This window comes from Hoplias malabaricus, chromosome 17 (assembly GCF_029633855.1).
Source record: "Hoplias malabaricus isolate fHopMal1 chromosome 17, fHopMal1.hap1, whole genome shotgun sequence".
In the NCBI taxonomy this organism is placed as follows: domain Eukaryota; kingdom Metazoa; phylum Chordata; class Actinopteri; order Characiformes; family Erythrinidae; genus Hoplias; species Hoplias malabaricus.
In genome coordinates, this window is record NC_089816.1 from 20282888 (window position 1) to 20306458 (window position 23571).

At 41.1% G+C, this 23571-nt stretch overlaps 1 protein-coding gene and 1 long non-coding RNA gene across 3 annotated transcripts; one reads left to right on the forward strand and one right to left on the reverse strand.

Moving 5' to 3' along the window:
• The first annotated feature begins 10777 nt into the window (after window positions 1-10777).
• Window positions 10778-17973, forward strand: LOC136673989 (uncharacterized). The gene is made up of 4 exons (XR_010795988.1): window positions 10778-10868; window positions 15403-15474; window positions 15867-15924; window positions 17345-17973. It is a non-coding gene; the product is annotated as an uncharacterized lncRNA (long non-coding RNA).
• A 1176-nt stretch (window positions 17974-19149) lies between these two features.
• LOC136673358 (lysozyme g-like) lies at window positions 19150-23019 on the reverse strand. Of its 2 annotated transcripts, none has more exons than XM_066648767.1 (5): window positions 22491-22583; window positions 21875-21958; window positions 20444-20640; window positions 19673-19811; window positions 19150-19515 (listed from the first exon to the last, which is right to left on the reverse strand). In XM_066648767.1, the coding sequence occupies exons 1-5, from the start codon at window positions 22492-22494 to the stop codon at window positions 19382-19384; spliced, it is 558 nt and encodes a 185-aa protein (XP_066504864.1). In that variant the 5' UTR covers window positions 22495-22583; the 3' UTR covers window positions 19150-19381. The 2 variants fall into 2 exon arrangements, with proteins under 2 accessions (XP_066504864.1, XP_066504863.1); XM_066648766.1 differs by lacking the exon at window positions 22491-22583 and adding an exon at window positions 22886-23019 and having other exon boundaries at window positions 19151-19515.
• Window positions 23020-23571: the final 552 nt, after the last annotated feature.

Consider the following 23571-nt stretch of genomic DNA (forward strand, 5'->3'; position numbering starts at 1 on the left):
CAAACGTCTGAGCTTGTGGAGCTTGCTTAGAAATGGCTTCCTCTTTGCACTGTAGAGTTTCAGCTGGCAAAAGCGGATGGCACGGTGGATTTTGTTCACTGACAATGCTTTCTGGAAGTATTCCTGAGGCCATTCTGTTATTTCATTGACAGTGGCATTCCTGTTTGAGGTGCAGTAACGTTTAAGGAGCATCCAGTAGAGTTTTACGGCCTTGATCCTTACTCACAGCAATTGTCCCACATTCTCTGAATCTTTTGATGATGTTATCCACGGTTGACGATCACTTAAAAGTATTTGCTATTTTAAACTGGGTAACAACATTCTGGTACTGCTGCAGTATCTTTCTGCACAACAATGGTGAAATTGGTGATCCTCTTACCATCTTGGCTTCAGAGAGACACTGACACTCTGAGAAGCTCTTTTTATACCCAATCATGTTGTCAATTTGTAATGTGGCAGCTCACCCAGGGGTGGATTGGAACAGGGCAAGCCACCAACAGAGCACTAGAAAAATAGGCCTCAAGTGCAGAGACACACAAACAACCCCTCTGGATGTTAAGAATAACAAGACAAAATGAAACACAAGAGAGGAAAACTTAAGATATCAGGGGAAAACTGATCAGCTCAAAATTGAGCAAAAGAAAACAAAGGCAAGAAACTTTCCCAAAACAAAAGGGAGGGACAAGACAAGACAAAAGAAATTAAAGATAGAACTTATTTCATTTCTAATTATTTATTTATACCAAAAATGAAAATATTGAATCCCAAGAGAAAACCAGAGAAACCCTCAGGAAAGCTTTGGTGGAGAAAAAGAAGATAGAGAGACCCAGGTGAAAACTCCAAAGCCTTTACCAAATTACCGGCTAGACTTGCATGGCACTCTGAAAAGAGAAAGCCAAGACTGAGAATTGAGGTGTGTGTTGGCTTCCCTTAAGTAGGAGTAGCCCAGGAGTAGCCCTCCCTCTAGTGACTGGTGGTGGCTTAGCAGGCAGCCTTGCCCCAGCCCCAGGCAGACCTCTCACAGGACCCCCCCCTCCTAGGAACGGCACCTGACGTTCTCAAAAACGCAGCACGAGCATGTCTGAAGTCCTGGATGTGACGAGTCGAAACCCACGAGTGTTCTTCCGGTCCATATCCCTCCCAGTCCACAATGTACTGGGTGGAGTCTTGAACCCGACGCGAATCCAAAATAAACCAGCTATCATGCGTGATGCCGGGGGATTAGAGGTAGGGGCAAGGGTACTGCAAAGTACAGGCTTCAAGCGTGAAACATGGAATGTGGGGTTGATACGCATGGAACGAGGGAGGACCAAACGATAAGAGACCGCATTCACTCTGCAGAGGATCTTGAAAGGACCCACATAACGTGGAGCCAGCTTCTGGGATTCAACATGGAGGGGTAAATCTTTGGTGGATAACCAGACCTGCTGGCCTGGCCGGAAGGTGGGCCCAAGTTGTCTTCTCTGGTCTGCTGCTTTCTTTTGGATTGTTGAAGCAGCCCGGGGATTCAGGCCTTCTGCCATGCCCAACGGCAACGCTGAACAAATTGCTCAGCAGCTGGGACTCCTGCATCAACCTCCTGCTCTGGAAATATTGGAGGGTCATAACCAAACTGGCACTCAAAAGGAGACATACGCAGGGAAGAGTGCCATAAAGTATTGTGGGCGTACTCCGCCCAGATCAGGTGATCAGCCCAGGAAGACGAATTGGAGGAGACAAGGCACCGGATGGTACGTTCTAGGTCTTGATTGACCCTTTGTTTGGCCGTTAGACTGCGGATGAAAACCCGATGTTAGACTCACCGAGGCTCCTAGTAGTTGGCAAAAGGCCTTCCATAACCTGCTAAGATACTGCGGGCCCCTATCAGAGACCAAATCAGTGGGGAACCCGTGGACCCTGACCACGTGCTGTAGCACCAGTTTGGCAGTTTCCTTGGCTGATGGGAGCTTGGGGAGTGCTACAAATTGACAGGCCTTAGAGAACCTGTCGACTATGACTAATATCACAGCGTTGCCCTGGGATTTGGGCAAACCTGTGATAAATTCCAAGGAGAGGTGGGACCATGGACATGAAGGTATAGGAAGTGAGTGGAGTAAGCCTGTCGGTTGTGTCCTGGGCTCTTTATTTCGGGAACACATCTGACAGGCGGCCACATAGGACCAGACATCTGGTTCCATGGTAGGCCACCAAAATCATCTCTGCAAAAACTTCAGGGTACGGATAACCCCTGGATGTGAAGTAATTGGAGACGCATGTCCCATTGTAGAACCTCTGGCCGGACTGAAATGGGGACATAGTGCTGCTCTGGGGGCCCCACACCTGGATCTGGTTCATTCTGGAGGGCAATTTGTATTGCAGTCTCTAGTCCCCAGCATAGGGGAGCAATGATGTGAGTCTCAGGGATCATTGGTTCAGTTGGTTGGAGGGTCTCACTGGCGAGAGAGGGCATCAGGCTTAGTGTTTTACAACCTGGTTGATATGACAAAACAAAATCAAATCTGGCAAAAAACAATGTCCATCTGGCCTGATGGGAATTCAGATGCTTGACTTGTTGGATGTAAGCCAAGTTTTTTGTGATCTGTCCAGACTAGAAACTGATGTTTTGCTCCCTCCAGCCAATGCCTCCATTCCTCCAAGGCCAACTTCACAGCCAAGAGCTCCCTGTCACCCACAGCATAATTCCGCTCAGTAGGCATAAGGCGATGAGAAAAGAATGCGCAAGGGTGCAGTTTTTGGTCAGCTCCAGAACGCTGTGATAACACTGCCCCAACTCCTATATTCGAAGCATCTACTTCAACCATAAAATGGAGATCAGGATCTGGAAGTTGTAATACTGGAGTAGTGACCAGGTGATGTTTAAGCTCCTCAAAAGCCTTCTGTGCTGCTTCAGTCCATAGATACCTCCCTATGTATTTTCTTGTTAGGGAGGTTAATGGAGCAGCCACAGTGCTAAAATTTCGGATGAAACGGCAAAAGAAATTAGTGAAGCCGAGCGCTGAACTTGTCTGAGAGAAGTGGGGCGTGGCCATTTAGCAACTGCTTTGATCTAAGCTGGATCCATGCATAGTTGGCCCTTGAATACAACAAATCCAAGGAATGACACAGAAAATGCATGGAACAGAGACTTCTCGAGTTTCACGTAGAGATGGTTCTCCAGGAGTAGCTGGAGGACTCGTCAGATGAAGTACATGTTCTTCCATAGATTGGCTATAGATGAGAATGTCATCCAGATACACAAAAGCATATTGGTCTAATGCCTCCCTCAAGACCTTATTGCTGTAGTGCTGGAAGACAGCCGGAGCATTAATCAATCCAAATGGCATGACAAGGTACTCGTCACCTTCTCTAATGCGGATGAGGTTGTAGGCGCTACACAAATCCAGTTTAGTGAAAACTTAGGCTTGTTGGAGTGCTTCAAAAGTGGAGGTCATGGGGTAGCAGTCTTTCACTGTAATTTTATTCAGACCCCAATAGTCTATACAGGGACAAAGACCCCCATCTTTCTTCGCCACAAAGAAGAACCCAGGTGGAAGGCCAGATGAAGCCTAAAGCTAATGCCTCTTGGATATATTCCTCCATAGCTTTCCGCTCAGGGCCGGAGAGAGAAAATCTTCAGAGGAGAACTGGTACCTGGGAGGAGGTTAATGGCACAATCATACGACCAATGAGCAGGCAGAATCTGGGCCTTTTGCTTGCTAAATACTTCCTTTAAGTTGAGGTACTCATAAGGAACTTGAGATAGACCTGGAATATTCGAAATGAAGTGAATCCAGGACAAGCGGGGTGTTTTTGCAAACAGGACCCCTAGCACTGAGGTCCCCAGGCTGTTATCGACTGAGTTGCCCAGTCAATGCAAGAGTTATGACACTGCAGCCAGGGAAATCTCAGTACCAGCTGCAAATGGGGGGTACTGATTAAGAACAACGTGATCAGTTCAGTGTGTTGGCCAATTTGCAAAGAGAGTGATCGTGTCTGTTGTGAAATGACCCCTGGCTCAAGAGACTGCCCATCAATTGCTGAAATTGGTAGAGGATGTTCTAAAGAAACCAGTGGCAATTTTAAGGCTGTAGCTAAGCCAGAATCTATAAAGCCTGAAGGACTGTAGTAAGACCCTGCAGCTGAGACAGAATTTGTTGAAGGGTCTGTTCATGTCTACCAATGGCAGCACCCTGACTCATCAAAGCAGTTTTGAGCTGCTCTATGTCTGGTGACTCTGCTGAGTCCATGGTAACGGCTCAGTCTTGCTGTAATGTGGCAGCTCACCCAGGGGTGAATTGGAACAGGGCAAGCCACCAACAGAGCACTAGAAAAATAGGCCTCAAGTGCAGAGACACACAAACAACCCCTCTGGATGTTAAGAGACATCAAGACAAAATGAAACACAAGAGAGGAAAACTTAAGATATCAGGGGAAAACTGATCAGCTCAAAATTAAGCAAAAGAAAACAAAGGCAAGAAACTTTCCCAAAACAAAAGGGAGGGACAAGACGAGACAAAAGAAATTAAAGATAGAACTTATTTTATTTCTAATTATTTATTTATACCAAAAATGGTAAAGAAAAAGAAAATATTGAATCCCAAGAGAAAACCAGAGAAACTCAGAGGGAAAGCTCTGGTGGAGAAAAAGAAGATCCGGAGAGACCCAGAAGAAAACCTTTACCAAATTACCGGCTAGACTTGCACGGCACTCTGAAAAGAGAAACCCAAGACTGAGCACTGAGGTGTGTGTTGGCTTAAGTAAGAGTAGCCCAGGTGGAACCAATTACCCCAAATTAAGAGTGTCTCTGTCTCCCTCTAGTGACTGGTGGTGACTTAGCACGCAGCCTCGTCCCAACCCCAGGGCTCTTACACAATTGACGTATTTAGTGTTAATTGGTCTTCCAGCTGTTCGTTATATGCTCAATTTCCTTTTTCCACTTATTGCTACTTATCCAAACTTTTTTGGGATTTATTGACACTGCAATTTTGAATCAACATATTTTTCCTTTAAAATGTTACATTTACTCAGATTAAACTTTTGATCTGTCATCTATGTTCTATTACGAATAAAATATTGACATTTGCCATCTCCACATCATTGCATTCAGTTTTTATTTACAATATATTTAATGTCCCAACTTTTTTGGAATCCGGTTTGTAATTCTTCCACAGTGTTTTTCCTCCAGAGTCTTTTTCCCAGGGTGCTCTGCCCTTTATCAGGGTGCAGTTTAACTGAAGAGGCCTTTGGAGCGAGTGGGAGCATTCCTGTGTTTATTAGTCACAGCCCAAACCATACACAGACTCCTCACTGATGAGAGAGACATCAGCGTGATGAGGTGAGGACAGAAATCAGGATTTCTCTCTAGTCAGGGAACACTTTCACACCTTGACCTGGATGATATGGACAAACAAGAAACATTACATCACCATCAATCATAATCCTATAGACTTTGTCAATATTAATTCATTATCTGTGACCCTTAAGCAGTTCAGTGTCGTGGTGGGTCCAGAGCCTACCTGGAATCATTGGGCGCAACCACACCACACTCTTCACACAGTCACCCAGAGAAAACCCACGCAGACACAGGGAGAACACACCACACTGCTCACAGACAGTCACCCAGAGGAAACCCACGCAGACACAGGGAGAACACCCCACACGCTTCACAGACAGTCACCCGGAGGAAACCCACGCAGACACAGGGAGAACTCACCACACTCCTCACAGACAGTCACCCGGAGGAAACCCACGCAGACACAAGGAGAACACACCACAATCCTCACAGACAGTCACCCGGAAAAAACCCACGCAGACACAGGGAGAACACACCACACTCCTCACAGACATTCACCTGAGGAATCCCATGCAGACACAGTGAGAACACGCCACACTCCTCACAGACAGTCACCCGGAGGACACCCACGCAGACACAGAGAGAATACACCACACTCCTCACAGACAGTCACCTGAGGAAACCCATGCAGACACAGTGAGAACAAACCACACTCTTCACAGACAGTCACCTGGAGGAAACCCACGCAGACACAGGGAGAACACACCACACTCCTCACAGACAGTCACACGGAGGAAACCCACACAGACACAGAGAAAACACACCACACTCCTTACAGACACTCACCTGGAGAAAACCCATACAGACACAGGGAGAACATACCACACTCCTCACAGACAGTCACCCGGAGTGGGACTCGAACCCACAATCTCCAGGACCCTGGAGCACCATTGTGCTGCCTAAATGTTAAATTGGTTTAACTAAATCAAACACATTGCTGGGGTATAAGGTTTTTATGTGGCCCTTCTCAAACAGAAATACAAAAACATGCTATTTTCCCTTTTCCCAGCACATCACAGACTTATTTGGATCAAATTGGGTTTACCCAGTTTTTTTGTCTTGAAGTGATAATATCTGTGGTGAGTGAAATAAATAAAAAAACAATAAAAATGAAGGTATATATATTAAAGGTGCCCTAGTCCATTTCACCACAGCACCTTTCTGTGTTATGTGAGGTCTCACAAACCTCAAAACAATGCACTGCAAACTACAACAACAAAGGCAGGCACTCTGGTCTGGAGGGCAGTTTGTCAAACAGCTTTTCTTTAAAACACTGAGCTGATGCCATTGCTACTATAACTGTTTTCATATAATATACAGAACGACTTAAGGTGTGAGTTATTACAAGGACTAAATAAGGCTGGATAAACATTTAATTCTCATGTTTTGTGAAGTCATTCGCACGCCTTAATTTTACTGTAAGGGGAATGACAGCAGCATGTTTCTATAAACGTCCTAAAGTGTGTAAACAGTAAATGCCTGTAGCTGTGTGTGTCCGGAAGAGGGCGCTGTTCAGTGTGTTATTTTCTCACTGTCAGTGAATGGGTGAATCACTGATGTTCCTCTCTTTGATGGAAAAGCACCAAACTCCGCACTTTCTCTGAGTCTGTGAGTATTTCCCTTATTTTAATCCCGTTTTCCTTTGTTTTCAGTTCGTTTTTTTCCTCGGAAACGGTCTGTAACGTGTTCAGGACGAGGCAGATTCCCGATTTTGGCGAATAAAGACTATTTTACCATTTCCACTTCAGCTTGTAATGACTTTATGTTGATTTAGGAGCAGACTTGATCATCTTCCTCCCTTTCCGTTGTGTTTCTTAGGGTTTAGACGCCCGCTCGGACGTTTCTTATCTTTCTTCTCAGCAGCTGTGATTAAGAAAGTGGAGGACAGTGTCAAAACTCCCAGTTTCAACTTAGATTAATTCAAGATGAGGCTCAGTGTGAGCAGTTTTAATGTGACAGCCAGACTGTTTTTTTTCTCAGAGGGATTCTTAATGTGTATAACGCCCTACAACTTTATCTAAATCCATGGAATGCATAGCTTATGAACTTAAAGGGGTAATTAAGCTGCTTTACACCACTCTATCTCAGCATTTATTTCCATAAACTACTCAAAAACATAGGGCTGGTGATATCTTAAAGGGGAACTCCACCTATTTTCTATCATTTCTCCAGGATTAAGTGGTTAAGATGTAAACATAGTGATGGAGAGTGGGCTTTGTTTGGTTTGGTGTGAAATGCTGCACTTGAGGTAAATGTATACTGTCAGAAATATTCACAGCGGTGGTGAATGGAACCAGACGTCTAGTCAGGAAAAGTTGTAGGTTAAAAAGTGCCAGTAATCTACATGTCCCGTATGTTTTAGGTCCATGTATAAAACGTCCTGTACCTTTATGTGTGATGTTTGTAAATGAGCTCTATTCTGTGCCTCATCAGGATCAGGACTAAAACACTGCATATAACTTCACAGTAAATGAACAGGGCTGATCTACATGAGGCTGATGGGGACATGTGTGTGTAAATGAGTTGAAGTTTGTTAGAATAAGCTTTTATTGCTTATATATGGACTGAGGAGTGAAAGGTGTGTCTTTACAGTTTTACAGCAGTTACCACCTCAAAACTGTACTTTTATTTTGTGATTAAAACAGAGGACAAGTCTTTGATACTTTGGGTCTTTAAAAAGTTTGGAGCCATGATCGTGTGCATCGCAGATTATTTTCAGATCATTCAGTGCTCTCTGTCGTTTAGTTTATTTAAAGTTAATTAAAAACACTGCTTTTTTGTATTTTTCGCCAAGCCCATTGTCCTGTAAAGCACCTTTTTATTTGACCATTTTTTTAATGAGCTCCAAGGGGTCTCACCAAAAAGAGAGCGCAAACACTGTAAAATGCAAGGCGCAATTAATTCAGCTTGGCTTTATTGGCATGACTGTTTCAGTAACAATGTTGCCAAAGCACATAAACAAAATTACACTGAACATATATTTTTTATGTATTTGGAAAAAAACACTCCTCCTTGGATCACCACCTTAACGTTTGCGTGCCTGTGTGAGCCTAGGAGATATTTTGTTGGGGGCAATAGCCCCTGGTAGGGTCTCCCAAGGCAAATTGGTCCTAGGTGATGGGCCGGACAAAGATTGATCCATAAAGACACGAATGAAAAAGATAATAACGAGGACACAGCCTCCCTTGCCCGGAGCAGGGTTACCGGGGCCTCACCCTGGAGCCAGGCCTGGGGGAGGGGCTCCTTGGCAAGCGCCTGGTGGCCGGACTTTCACCTATGGAGTCCGGCTGGGCTTATCCCGAAGGAGATACATGGGTCCACTCTCCCATGGGCCCACCACCTGTGGGAGAGGTAGTAATCCGGGTCCGGTGTATTGTGGATCGGGTGGTGGTCGGGGTCGGGGGCCCTGGCGTTCTGATCCTCGGTTACTGAAACTGGCTTTTGGAACATGGAACGTAAACTCTCTGGTGGGAAAAGAGCCTGAGCCGGTGTGCGAGGTTGAGAGGTACCGGCTAGATATAGTTGGGCTCACCTCGACACACAGTATGGGCTCTGGAACCAATCTCCTCGAGAGGGGCTGGATACTCTTTCACTCTGGAGCTGTCCTGGTTGACACGTCTTTGCAACATCGCGTGGACATCGGGGGCAGTGCCTCTGGACTGGCAGACTGGGGTGGTGGTTCCCCTTTTTAAAAAGGGGGATCGGAGGGTGTGTTCCAACTATAGGGGGATCACACTCCTCAGCCTCCCCGGTAAGGTCTATGCGGGGGTACTGGAGAAGAGAGTCCGACCGATAGTTGAACCTCGGATCCAGGAGGAACAATGCGGATTCCGCCCCGGTCGTGGAACACAGGACCAGCTCTTTACCCTCGCTAGGATCCTGGAGGGTGCATGGGAGTTTGCTCAACCAGTCTACATGTGTTTTGTGGATATGGAGAAGGCATTCGACCGTGTCCCTCGGGGTATTCTGTGGGGGGTGCTCAGGGAGTATGGGGTACTGGGCTCTTTGTTACGAGCTATCCAGTCCCTGTACAAACAGAGCAGGAGTCTGGTTCGTATGGCTGGCAGTAAGTCCGACTGGTTTCCAGTCGGAGTTGGACTCCGTCAGGGCTGCCCGTTGTCACCGGTTCTGTTCACAATTTTTATGGACAGAATTTCTCGGCGTAGCCAAGTGGCGGAGGGTGTCCGGTTTGGTGGTCTCAGGATCCCATGTCTACTTTTTGCAGATGATGTGGTCTTGTTGGCTTCATCGAGCCGGGACCTCCAGCTCTTGCTGGACCAGTTTGCAGCCGAGTGTGAAGCGGTAGGGATGAGGATCAGTACCTCCAAGTCCGAGTCCATGGTACTCAGTCGGAAAAGGGTGGAGTGCTCTCTCCAGGTTGGAAGTGAGATCCTGCCTCAAGTGGAGGAGTTTAAATACCTCGGGGTCTTGTTCACGAGTGAGGGAAAGATGGAGCGTGAGATTGACAGGCGGATCGGTGCAGCGTCAGCAGTAATGCGGGCTCTGTACCGGTCCGTTGTGGTGAAGAAAGAGCTGAGCAGAAAAGCAAAGCTCTCGATTTATCGTTCAATCTACGTCCCAACCCTCACCTATGGTCACGAGCTTTGGGTAGTGACCGAAAGAACGAGATCGCGGGTACAAGCGGCTGAAATGAGTTTTCTCCGCAGGATGTCTGGACTCTCCCTTAGAGACAGGGTTAGGAGCTCGGACATCCGGGAGAGACTCGGAGTGGAGCCGCTGCTCCTCCATGTCGAGAGAAGCCAGTTGAGGTGGTTCGGGCATCTGGTTCGGATGCCTCCTGGACGCCTTCCTGGAGAGGTGTTCCGGGCATGTCCAACGGGGAGGAGGCCCCGGGGCAGACCAAGAACACGCTGGAGAGACTATATGTCTCGACTGGCCTGGGAACGCCTCGGTATACCCCCGGAGGAGCTGGCGTCGGTGGCTGGGGAGAGGGAGGTCTGGGTTTCTTTGCTCCGACTGCTTCCCCCGCGACCCGGACCCGGATAAGCGGTAGATAATGGATGGATGGAATGGATGGAAAAAAACAAATACTTAATTAACCGATTATTTAAGCAAATAATCATTAATTTCCATTAGAAAACAAATATATATAAAAATACAATGAATAGATAAAATAATAATGATAATTATCTGATTATTGTCGTCCCATTAAAGTCAGAGAGGGGGCTTTTCTTTATTGAGGGGAACACCCATCCACCACCACACACAGAGCTTTTAACACAGATACACAACACTGTAAAATGTAATAGCCGTGATGACTTAAATTAATTAGTAAACTTTACTTGGTTATGAAGATAATGCACTTCTTACTAGTTTTTTGTAAGTTACCGTTAATTGTAGAGAGAAAAAAACAATTAACTTATTGTCTTGAGTGCAGACAGCTTAAAACAATCAAGTAGTAATAAAGGCTGCGATGTGAGCATGCGCAGGACTCAACGTTCAGTCTCCCGCCCAGAACTGGTTTAATGGCCGGTGGATGACTTCGGTGGGGCCTGCTTTTGTCTTTTGAAGTAAGGTAAGTTGTCAAGCAAGCAACGAATTTAAATGTATTTATTGTTTTTCATTTATTTAACGAAATAAAATTGTGTGACTTTATTTCTGAATACTCCCATAGCTCTATCTAGCTAGATACTCCGGTAAAGTTGGTTTCATATTCGCATATTCAGATTTCTTTCTTCAATAGCTCTCAAACGGTGCATGCAAATGACTTAATACTTGCAAAGTATTGTTTTTGGGATGCAAGACAAGCAACTACAACCCAGTTTATGTCAGAAATGTTTGCCATTTAAAAAACACGAAATATATTGTTTTCTATGGGCTGCCGCCATCTCCGCGAGAGCTAAGGGACCGTTTACAAACTACACTACACAGTAAAAACGAAGGTGACGAACCTCACACATGATGTATGCTACATCTCCTACCTTGATAAATTTAACCATTACTGGCCCGTGGTGATACATTTTTCATTACAAATTTCAATAGATTTTGAACCTTTGATGATATTGTTTTTAAACAAATTGTATGTGATCAAGTGCCATCCACATGACGTACTACACCTGTTATTTTGGTAAATTTAACCCTTACTGGCCCGTGGTGATACATTTTTCATTATACATTTCAATAGCTTTTGAACCTTTGATGATATTGTTTCAATATCATCAAAGACTACCTTATGTAATGCATAACATGAGATGTGTTGCTACTTGTCTTGAACAATGTTCTAGATCCACAATGGCCCTTTACAGACAAACAGTCTCTGTTTCTGGGAATGTCTGCTCCAGCTTTCTTTAAATGAATCCTGTGGAAACACCAACATTTTGCATACACCTACTGTATGTACACCTCTGGCAAAAGTTATGTCTCTCATGAGTCAGACAACTTAATTTTTACATTGAAAGTAATTTTTTTGGATTATAACTATTGCTGTTGTTTTGTGTGTATATACTTACATTCTGCAAAATATTGACAGTTGGTCAATAAAAATATTTTTAAACCTGTTAAAAAAGCTGCTCAAATTATTGCCTACCCCACCATTACTTCATTCAAACAGCTACATGTTCTTTCTGAGCAATTTCAATAAACATTCAAAAGCTATTGAAATGTATTCTCAAAAATGCATCATCATGGGCCATTAATTGTTAAATTGACCAAAATAAGAGGTGTAGTATGTCATGTGGGTGGCACTTGTTGAAATAAAACTTGTTTAGAAACAATATCATAAAAGGTTAAAAAGCTATTGAAATTTATTTTCAAAAACCCATCACCACTGCCCAGCAATGGTTAAATTGACCAAAAAAAAAGGTGTAGTATGTCATGTGGGTTGCACTTTATCAAATACAACTTGTTTTGAAACAATTTCATAAAAGGTTCAAAAGCTATTGAAATTTGTAATGATAAATGTATCACCACGGGCCAGAAATAGTTAAATTTGCCCAAATAAGAGGTGTAGTATGTCATGTGGGTGGCACTTGATCAAATAAAATTTGTTTTGAAACCATATCATCAAAGGTTCAAAAGCTATTGAAATTTATAATGAAAAATGTATCACCATGAGCCAGTAAGGGTTAAATTGACCAAAATAACAGGTGTAGTATGTCATGTGGGTTGCACTTGATCAAATACAATTTGTTTAGAAACCATATCATCAAAGTTTCAAAAGCTATTGAAATTTATTTTCAAAAACCCATCACCACGGGCCAGAAATAGTTAAATTTGGCAAAATAAGAGGTGTAGTATGTCATGTGGGTGGCACTTGATCAAATAAAATTTGTTTTGAAACCATATCATCAAAGGTTCAAAAGCTATTGAAATTTGTAATGAAAAATGTATCACCACGGGCCAGTAAGGGTTAAATTGACCAAAATAACAGGTGTAGTACGTCATGTGGGTGGCATTTTATCAAATACAACTTGTTTTGAAACAATATCATAAAAGTTTCAAAAGCTATTGAAATGTACAATGAAAAATATATCACCACGGGCCAGTAAGGGTTAAATTGACCAAAATAACAGGTGTAGTATGTCATGTGGGTGGCATTTTATCAAATACAACTTGTTTTGAAACAATATTATAAAAGGTTCAAAAGCTATTGAAATGTATAATGAAAAATGTATCACCACGGGCCAGCAAGGGTTAAATTTACCAAAATAAGAGGTGTAGTATGTCATGTGGGTGGCACTTGATCAAATACAGTTTGTTTTGAAACAATATCATCAAAGGTTCAAAAGCTATTGAAATTTATAATGAAAAATGTATCACCACGGGCCAGTAAGGGTTAAATTTACCAAAATAACAGGTGTAGTACGTCATGTGGGTGGCACTTGATCAAATACAACTTGTTTTGAAAAGATACCATCAAAGGTTCAAAATCTATTGAAATATAATGAAAAATGTATCACCACGGGCCAGTAAGGGTTAAATTGACCAAAATAACAGGTGTAGTACGTCATGTGGGTGGCATTTTATCAAATACAACTTGTTTTGAAACAATATCATCAAAGGTTCAAAAGCTATTGAAATTTATAATGAAAAATGTATCACCACGGGCCAGTAAGGGTTAAATTTACCAAAATAACAGGTGTAGTACGTCATGTGGATGGCACTTGATCACATACAATTTGTTTAAAAACAATATCATCAAAGGTTCAAAATCTATTGAAATTTGTAATGAAAAATGTATCACCACGGGCCAGTAATGGTTAAATTTATCAAGGTAGGAGATGTAGCATACATCATGTGTGAGGTTCGTCACCTTCGTTTTTACTGTGTAGTGTAGTTTGTAAACGGTCCCTTAGCTCTCGCGGAGATGGCGGCAGCCCATAGAAAACAATATATTTCGTGTTTTTTAAATGGCAAACATTTCTGACATAAACTGGGTTGTAGTTGCTTGTCTTGCATCCCAAAAACAATACTTTGCAAGTATTAAGTCATTTGCATGCACCGTTTGAGAGCTATTGAAGAAAGAAATCTGAATATGCGAATATGAAACCAACTTTACCGGAGTATCTAACTAGTCGTGGATGTGTTAGCTAGCGTAAACGGGTTTAGCTATATCGTCGCACTTTAGTATATAAAACGAAAAATACACATTTTAAAGTTAAGTATAGTAGATTGCCTGTGAATAAGAAGATGCTGGAGTCTAGTCGGAGAATACATTTAGCCAAATTTAAAGAAAAACTTCCTCCAGACTGTGAAGTTGGTCATTTTTTAAACTGCTTTAAAATACTTTACAGGCTAGATTCCAGCATCCGCTTATTCACATAAGATCTACTATATTTTAGGAAACAATTGAATATTGTACATTATAAAGCGAAACCATTTAAGCTCTCATATATGCGACTTAGTGATAGTAAATTCACTAAACGTTAGCCGCCTATAACTTGTTTACCCGCCGCCGTCCGCCACTGATTAGAGTACGATTAGCTATGAAAAACATTTTAGTTTCAATATTAAATTCAGTTTCAACAGCAGGTCTTATAGATATGCCAAGGGAAACAGACTGAGAAGACCTGTAAGGCTTAAGCTCAATGAGTTTTCCATGGGGAGGTGCAACATTTATTCGCAACTTATTCAGAGTTATTCACAACGCAACGTGTATTCGTCCCGAATAGTTACTGTACGGGGGTTCCACCTTAAAACTGGTTAGCCGCACTTCCAAAGTTCTCCTGTAATCTACGACCTGCGTCGCAATCACGGTCACGCGCGATAAACCCATCTAACGGTTGCTGGCACTGGAAATCAGGCGCGCGGGACCGTGTTTGGAGCACATGACTGTATGAAAGTCCAGTTGTGCTGTGAGCCGTTCCGTGCTGCTGAACGCAGGTCAGAACCCTCAGTACCAAACCAGTAATAAAGCAGTACTGACAGTAACGGTCATCTGAACAGCTCAGTTTCTCTATAGCTTCATAGTGTGTAGATCAGATCATCTTTAATAAGTGCTGAGGGTTCAGTCCTGTAGCTGAATAACACAGATCAGAACTGTATTAATACAGTTATTACTGAACTGTATTAATATATTCATAGTGCAGATTAGAGCTGAATACAAAACAGAAGTGTTGTTTTTTAATAATATAATAATTATTTTTTAAATAATTAAAATATATATTAATTATTATAATTAATATAGTGAGTAAAATTGGATACAGGTTGGTCTTATGAAAAATTTGGGAACCCCTGCCTTCAGCCATAAAATGCAAGTCATTGTGGATAAGAGCGTCTGCTAAATACTGTAAATGTAAAAGTAAATAAACTGTTAGCAACATGCTAAGCTTAGCATCTGAAATGTAAATAAAAAGTTTAATTTTTAACTTTTATGTTGCTTTTTTCCCTGAACTGCTAATTTTGTGTACTGGTGAAACAAGTGAAATGCTACTTAATATTTTTTTATGACCTTGAATAGATATTTTTAAAAATATACATTCATATCAAAAAATTTATTTTTCACTAGCACTTTTAAAGCATGCACAGATCAAGGAATGTGTGACTAATCTACAAATTACAACACTACAAGTGGTACGTGTTTTAACCAAAACATTTTCTGTCCTTCTCAGAAGTGGATGTGGCAGCAGTTGGTGAGCTATTCACTGAAAAGCTGGTTTGAAGTTGGCCATATCACACTGAAGGTAAGATTGAACCTTTTAAAATTTCCGGACAAAACTTTGACCTAAATTATCATCAGATTTGCACAAGGGGGTCATACCACTGAAAATAAATGCTCAAATACAGTTGACACTTTATGTTAAATATATATTAGATCAATTTCTTTAATAAATAAATGACCAGGTATACTTTCCTCACGTTTGTTTTTTTGGGTTCTCTTTATCTACTTTTAGGGCTTGTTTGAAAATATAATAATGTTTTAGGTTATATTTATGCAGAAATATTGAAATACATAAAGGGTTCACAACTGCTTCAGCACCGCTGTATATTTTTATATATTTTTATGTTGCTACATGTTGTTACATTTTAATGTTGCTTAATCTTGAAATTTCTTTTGTTCATTATCCACTTTTAGAAACCAGATGTGACAGCAATGCGCACCCTTGTACTACGAGGCCTACCTGTTCTACTTGGTGATGACCCCAGAAACGTCTATAACACCTGCTTCATAAGTTCTCATAGTTGCATCTTAAAAGAGCACACAGACTTGTGGGGAAATTTACTTTGCGTTATCTTACTGAGAGTCAGATAAAATTATTAATGTCATATATATCCCTGTGAGTTCAGTACAAAGATGGGCATTGGCTGCATGGTATCTGGGTGACACTACCAGCCTGGTTAAAATGAAGTGAAAGAAATACAGCTTGTATCTCCAAAATTAAGTTATTTAATTCTATGCCTTGTATATTTATGATGAAATGAAAAGCAAGCAAACATAAGCAAATTTTAAATGCATTTGATGCATTGTGTGAGTCGCTCTGGATAAGAGAGTCTGCTAAAGGCTGTAAATGTAAATTTAAATGTAGGTACCTGATAGTTCACCTGGCAGAGTAGTATCACATGTCAAAGCTGAGTCCATTCCAGAGCAGACAAGGTTTGATTTATAGGGGGCCCTTTGCTGCATGTTATTGCCGCTTTCTACCCTACCTATCCTGTATTTCTGCTGTTACTATCAAATAAAGCAGAAATGCCCCTCAGAAATCTTTTAGATGCATATGGAGATGGTGACATGTCTTCCTCACTTCACATAATCTTGGCCCGTAGCAACACGCGTATGATAAATTAGCCTTATTACAACTAAAGGCCTTTAAATATAAAGCAAGATTTTTTAAGTGTACGTCAATAATTAAATTCAAACAAATTATAACAATATAATGACTTGCTAGTGAAAATGCAACAAAATTTGCCATTTGTTTTAATTTAGCAATTTTTACTGGAGACATAAACTCCCACAGAACCATGACTACACTTTTTAATATAAAAAAAACTGGCTTGCTCACTTGAGGGTTTTACATTTGTCTTCACATTTCATGTCAAATCTTGTCTTACTGGAATTCTGTGAAGCTGCTTTGTGACAACATCAGTTGTGAAAAGCGCTATATAAATAAATTTGATTTGATTTGATAATATAATAAATAAAAAATTAAATGTTCACAAACGACTCAAAATCAGATACAGCCAACTGAACAATTTGCAGAAGTGCCCCTGAAACTCCATTCTTCTTTACTTTTCAAAACATAGTTTGTATGCTTTGTGAGGAGCAGATTTTCAGCCCTGTCTTAAATGGTCCCATCATCTTATGTGGTGTATTGGTCATAACATAAGTGTCCAAATGTTTTGCTTTTTGTCTTGTTTATTTATGTCGCATTTGGTGTGTAATGCCCTTAACACTGCTTAACTCTGCACTGCTGAGCTAAACTGTGCTAAGCTTATGACAACTTCATGGGAAAGGCTAGAAGGCTGTATTGGCAAGGCAGTTTATATTTTGAGAAATGGCCATGCCTATCAACATTTCCCTGATGTAATGTTATTTTTTCTTTGTTTTTTATACAGGATTCTGACAGTGATGAGGCTTGGGCACAAGTGTCTGTTGGGGTGCTGACTGTCATCAGTGAAGATATGCCTTCCTCTCCAAATCATCTCCACCTTGACTCAGTGTCTACTGCCATCATTGTTGAGGGAGGTATTGTAATGGACAATCTACAGAATCTGCCTCAAGCCATGTGCCTCTTGTTTAGGTTGGCATATGCTTTGCACTTAGATTACCCTAAAGCCATGAAAAACACGTTCAGTTTCATTCAAAGAGCGATGCTTGGCTTGGGAGAGAACAAACTTCCACCTAAGCTGCAAACTCTTAAAAATCTCCTCTTGAGTTAAAAGGCTAATCAAGTGTGAGTCTAGGACAGCTCACTTAAGTGGATTCTTTTTTTTCTAATGTCGTTTCTAATGTTTAAACTAAATTAAGGCTCTCCTTTCAAATAAACAGCCCAGGGTTTACCAGCAATTTATGTTTATGTCTGTATATGTTAATTTTGTAGTTTTATTTTATTTATTGAATTGCTGGCATGTATGTACACATCTTGTCATCTTGTAAAACAATGCCAATCCTATTTTAAGCCTTTGGTCTTATTCTAAAAAAAAACAAAAACAAATAAAAACACATATAATTGAACTTTAAAATCTCAGTACCTTGATTTATTGTGTAAATGAACTTATTTTAAAGTGTACGGAATCTGCTTTTCATTCATGTTTTATGGATGTGTAAAGTACTTAAGTTACACAAGTAATACTTACTTGGTCTTTTTAAGGCAATCAGTTTGCATGGTTTTAATAAGTAATTCAGATTGCTGTTCAAGTAAACACAACTGACAAATTCTAAGTTGCAGAAAATGTCACTGTAGTTAGCCCAACTTTGATTAATGAGTTATTTTGAATATACACAGTAGATTATAGTACATTTATAGTACATAGTACATTTTAATTGAAATTATTTAGCTGTTTGAAATAGTAATTCTGAGTAGGCTATACTAAATCTGAAGTACATATGAAACATTATTAAGTAGTATATACAGTTTTTTTTAAGTAAATTAAACCAAAGTGTAAGTAAACTATACTAAATAAGCATTTGTTAATACAACATACAGTCCCTATTCCAATTTACATTTTTTTAAGGCAATCGGTTTGCATGCTTTTTTTAAGTAAGGTTAACTAATTAGATTTTACACTGCACAGCTCTCGGCCTGTTCTGGGGGGTTTTGCGTAAACGGCTCTTTTCTCATCTTGCACAGGAGATAACTGGCGCGTAGGAGTGTGGTGTGTTCTCTCTGTCTCTGTGTGGGTTTCCTCTGGGTGACTGTCTGTGAGGAGTGTGGTGTGTTCTCCCTGTGTCTGCGTGGGTTTCCTCCGGGTGACTGTCTGTGAGGAGTGTGGTGTGTTCTCCCTGTGTCTGCGTGGGTTTCCTCCACGTGACTTTCTGTGAGGAGTGTGGTGTGTTCTCTCTGTGTCTGCGTGGGTTTCCTCCGGGTGCTCCGGTTTCCTCCCACGCTCCAAAAACACACATTGGTAGGTGGATTGCAGACTCAAAAGTGTCCGTAGGTGTGAGTATGTGAGTGAATGTTTGAGTGTGTGTCGCCCTGCAACAGTGTGTTTCTCTGGATAAGAGGTTACAGATAATGAAAGAATGAATGAATGAATATTTGTGAGTAATTCTGGCAGGACCAAGGATCCTGAAAAATTTCACCACTGTTAGTAGGCTTCTCTTTTTGTAGATACTAGCGCCCTCTCTGGCTGCATCATGTCCCAGACAAACTACATTTTTTAACTCTTTCCAGGCTGATATACAGTATATTCAATAAAATGGAAAGTGTAGTGAAGGACTTTATTACTGTTATTTTAATGGTTTATTTCTGAAACCCACAGTGTAATATCCAGCAGTAGCTGTCTGATCATCATATATCAGCAGATTATTTTCACACTCACACAAATCAGCACATAACATCACACGGATATCTGTCTGAGATTAAAGTGACACATAACTGAGACATGAGAAGGATAAGTGAGATATATGTGAGACATCAGTGAATATTTTTCTCAGTATCCCTGGCGTTTGTACCACTGGGCCCTGGCCACCACATCATTAGCATAATCGTCTCCCGTCGTCCCGACGTCCATCCGCTCGTACGTCCGAACATTCCCCACTCCAGCGTTGTAGGCTGAGATCCCTCCTGAGAAACAAAAACAGCAACAAGTCTGAGATATCTGGGAGATGCTGAGCAGTGCTGAGAGCTGTGATTATATTTATACAGTAGGTGTCAATGGCAGGTAGGACATGACTGTAAGAAAGCGAGAGAATAGAAGAAACAGCCAAAGAAGAGACTGCACCTTTAAGCTGATGTTCACGGGACCAACTGGGGAAGTTCTTTTGAATTTGTTTGATGAAATCGATTAAAATCTCAGTTCCCTGAGTCACGTGTTCCTCACTGTTCCAGGCTCCTCTCAGAGTGTGGTGACGTTTATCAACCTGACAACCACAGGCAGACGAACAGATTCAGAGCCATATGCTTTTTATAATCTCCAGAAAAGCATGAACAAATTTAACTCTCTGGAGCAGTTGCACATGAATCTAATGCCATTATAGAAGGCAACGTTTTTTTAACAGGATACAACATCTTTGCTGAAAAGCGTTTACAGAACATCTGTTGCTACACAGTGGAGCTGGTGAAATTTGTGGTGTAAGAGGGAAAAGACAACTGTAACCAACAAAATTACACAACAGAAAACGGTTAATGGATGGAGCCAGGTGTGTGGAAGTGTAATCTTTGACATTGCCTCTGAAAGCGTTCTTCCCCTTTCTTTAACCGAGCAAATAATAATAATAATAATAAAAATAAAAATACACCCTGACACTGTCCTAACTTGTGCTTCTGCTGCAGTTTAAACTGTGTACACCTTCACTGTTGAGAAACTTCTCTTGCATTAATCTTTAACTTCACAAATAGATTAGTGAATCAGGCTGCACCCCAAACCCAGCCCAGAACATGTACCTGCCCTCTCTGCTCTAACACACACTCATCATTACAACAGTGTATGATTGTGTTTAGGAGAATCTACACACCCCTGAACCAGCATGGGAGACGCTGGTGATGGACGTACCTGCATGAGTCCGAAACCATTGCCGTGGTCTCCCCAGCCGTTGTTGAGGGCGGCTCCGGCTCTGGACTCTCTGGAGAAAATCCCAGCAATCACCGCTGGATCCATCTGCTTCGCTCGGGCAACTTTAGTGATCATGGGCTTGTACTGATTCATCCTCTTCAGATCGGTTTCTGCCAGTTTGTACGAGGCCTCCACACCTTCAGCACAGACACGACCGACAACAGAGTCATGTACACACAGACAGACACATATATACAAACCATTTCCAGAAACGTTTGGACATTGTGTAAAATGCAGTTAAACCAGGAAATCTGTGATGTGTTCATTCTCCTAAAGCACAAAGGAATATGTTCCACTGTTTTCCCTGAATAAATCTGAACAAATATAGAATTTAATTTCCTGTAACAGACTTCAAAATATTGGGACAGAGTCATGTTTAAGACTGTGTTACACCACCATAGCCTTTATTTACTCTGTTTAATCATTTAGGAACAGAAGATACCAGCTGTTCAATTTTGAAAAATTTTTGTTTGATAAAAGGCTTCAACTGCATAATCTTCTGATGCACCATACACTCTCAGAAAAACTGAGACTCACTGTGGTGCGATCTTTTCTGTCTTTGTGATGGTTCCTTCAAGGGTACGTATTCAGTGCATGAAGATAAATGTGTTTATGTTCAATAAAAATAACACAGTTTTCTATGTGCTTTATCAGTTAAAACAAAACGCTTAAAGAGAATGAATACATCACAGATTCTGGTTTTTATAACATTTTAAAATACATCTGTATGCTCCTGGAAATGGGGTTTGAATTGAAATCTGGGAGCTTTATGTGGAACTGAAATGAGAAAAATCAGTGGTTCATACAAGTGATGAGGTTTTCATTTTCATTTCGTTTTACAACACTTTCACTTTCATTGTGAAATAAATCACTTTCATAGAATGAAATAAATCAAAAATAAAAGTGAAAGTAAGACTTGAAATATAAATAATGTCATATATTTATTCAAATAAAATATCATCTGCCACATGCTGCAAAATGCAACCGGTGACCGTTTACACAGTCGTTACAACATTGTAATATTGTGACTGAATGAATGTATGTAAACAGCACACACACACCCACACACAATGTGTGTGTGTGTGTTTACAGACACTCAAGTTTGAATCCCTTTATTTTTAACCATATTTGAGCAATTGAAAATTATAATATATTTATAAAGTCTCTGATGCCAAGCACAGAACTGTGCCATGTGTGGAACATTTCCTAACCCTGAGTGAGTAAGTGAATGAGTGAGTGACTGAGTATGTTTATATATGTGTAATTATGTGAGTGAGTGAGTGAGTATGTTTATATGTGAGTAATTATGTGAGTGAGTGAATGGGTGAGTGACTGAGTGAGTGAATTAAAAGCCAGTTCCATGGGGTTTACCTTTCACAGTCAGTTTGTCCTGACGAGCTGTTCTCTCTGATGCTCCAGTCGTGTCGATTTTAGTGATGTCTCCAAAAACACAGGCTAGAATAAGACAGTCCAGAGAGTGAAGCAGAATTAAAAGAATGGCGCTGTTTACGGCACATTTATGCCATTTCTATATCACATATATGATCCATTTTGGGACACCTTTCCTTCATTTAAATATGTCATTTCTTTGTTTAAACTCGAAGAGTCTCTCGGAATTATCACTGTATTATTACATCTCACAACAATGAGGTTGATTCTCACGTTCATGTTTCACCAGGAAACCTTATTTTTTATTTTATTTGTATACCATTTCTGTTTATTTTATATGTTTAAAACACTGGGCAAGCTGTATATAATTTCTCTCAGTGAGTGTGTATTAATGAAAATCTCAGACAATCAATAACTGTAAATTTGTAATTTGACAGATTTTGCCCAGGTTTAAATGTGATGTTGTTTTCTTTAAAGAAATATATTTTCAATTCACAGCAAACAATCACAGAACAGTTTAATTATGAATATGTCCTACAGCATCAGCGCACAAAACATAAGTTATTATTAGTTATTAATTCTCAGAGAACAAACTCACCCATCTTCACGCTATGGATCCACAAAGATCAAAGAGTTAAAGACGAATGATCAGAGAACCGTTTGAGTGTTACTTCCCAAAAACACTTCCTTTAAATTACAGAGGAGTGGATAAACAGAAGGCTTTTCTCTAAGAGCAATATCACATTACATTACAGACACTACCATGAATAAGGAGTTACACTGAAACACAGCAGGAATTAGAGGAGCGTTGAAGTTAAACAGGGCCTTTGCAAGGCCTTAGGGGAATTATAAAGTCTGTTCTGTAGCAGTGTGTGTCTGTGTCAGGTGTAGGCTAATGGGGTATAAACCCCCCAGCACTGGGCTGTGGATCATTGGAGCTGAACTGGTGGCTCTCCATCCAGTACATACGAAAGAGGGAAAGAAGTAACTCACCCATGATTCTGCTCTAAATTCTTCTCTGCTGAGATAACAGCTCAGACGGACACCGTTTCCTGTTGCTCAGGAGTCAGGACTGAGAACTGTGTTCGTGTCTGAAGCTGTGATTACTTCCTCTAAAAGGAACAGTGTAAAATGCCACATTGTAAAACCTGGATTTTCCCTGTAATCTTTCTGAGTGCAAGCAGTACAGTGATCACACAGCGGCGTGGACATACATTTATTACACTGTTATTTTAATTATAGCTACCCTTATACTGCGTTTTTCTACAACACCAAAATGCTTCACATTCTTTGAGAGATTATGGAGTGCCCTTGACTCCGCCCAGGTGTCTTTTATGAGTCAGGACCTTGGTTTTATGTAACATACAAAAAGAGGCAGTAGTTTCATCACCATACATTAGAGGAACAATGAGTCATTTTTATCAATGCAATATTTAGGGAAGTGAATTTATATTAGGGCGGCACGGAGGCGCAGCAGGTAGTGTCACACAGCTCCAGGGACCTGGAGGTTGTAGGTTCGATTCCCGCTCCGGGTGACTGTCTGTGAGGAGTTGGTGTGTTCTCCCCGTGTCTGCGCGGGTTTCCTCCCACAGTCCAAAAACACACGTTGGTAGGTTGATTGGTGACTCAAAAGTGTCCGTAGGTGTGAGTGTGTGAGTGAGTGAATGTGTGTGTGTGTG

Coding starts and splice junctions, on each gene's coding strand:
- LOC136673358 (XM_066648767.1), bottom strand. Junction 19,812..20,443: donor ATGGTTTCGGACTCATGCAG/GTACGTCCATCA, acceptor TGTGGTTGTCAG/GTTGATAAACGTCACCACAC. Junction 19,516..19,672: donor CCGTGAACATCAGCTTAAAG/GTGCAGTCTCTT, acceptor TTTGTTTCTCAG/GAGGGATCTCAGCCTACAAC.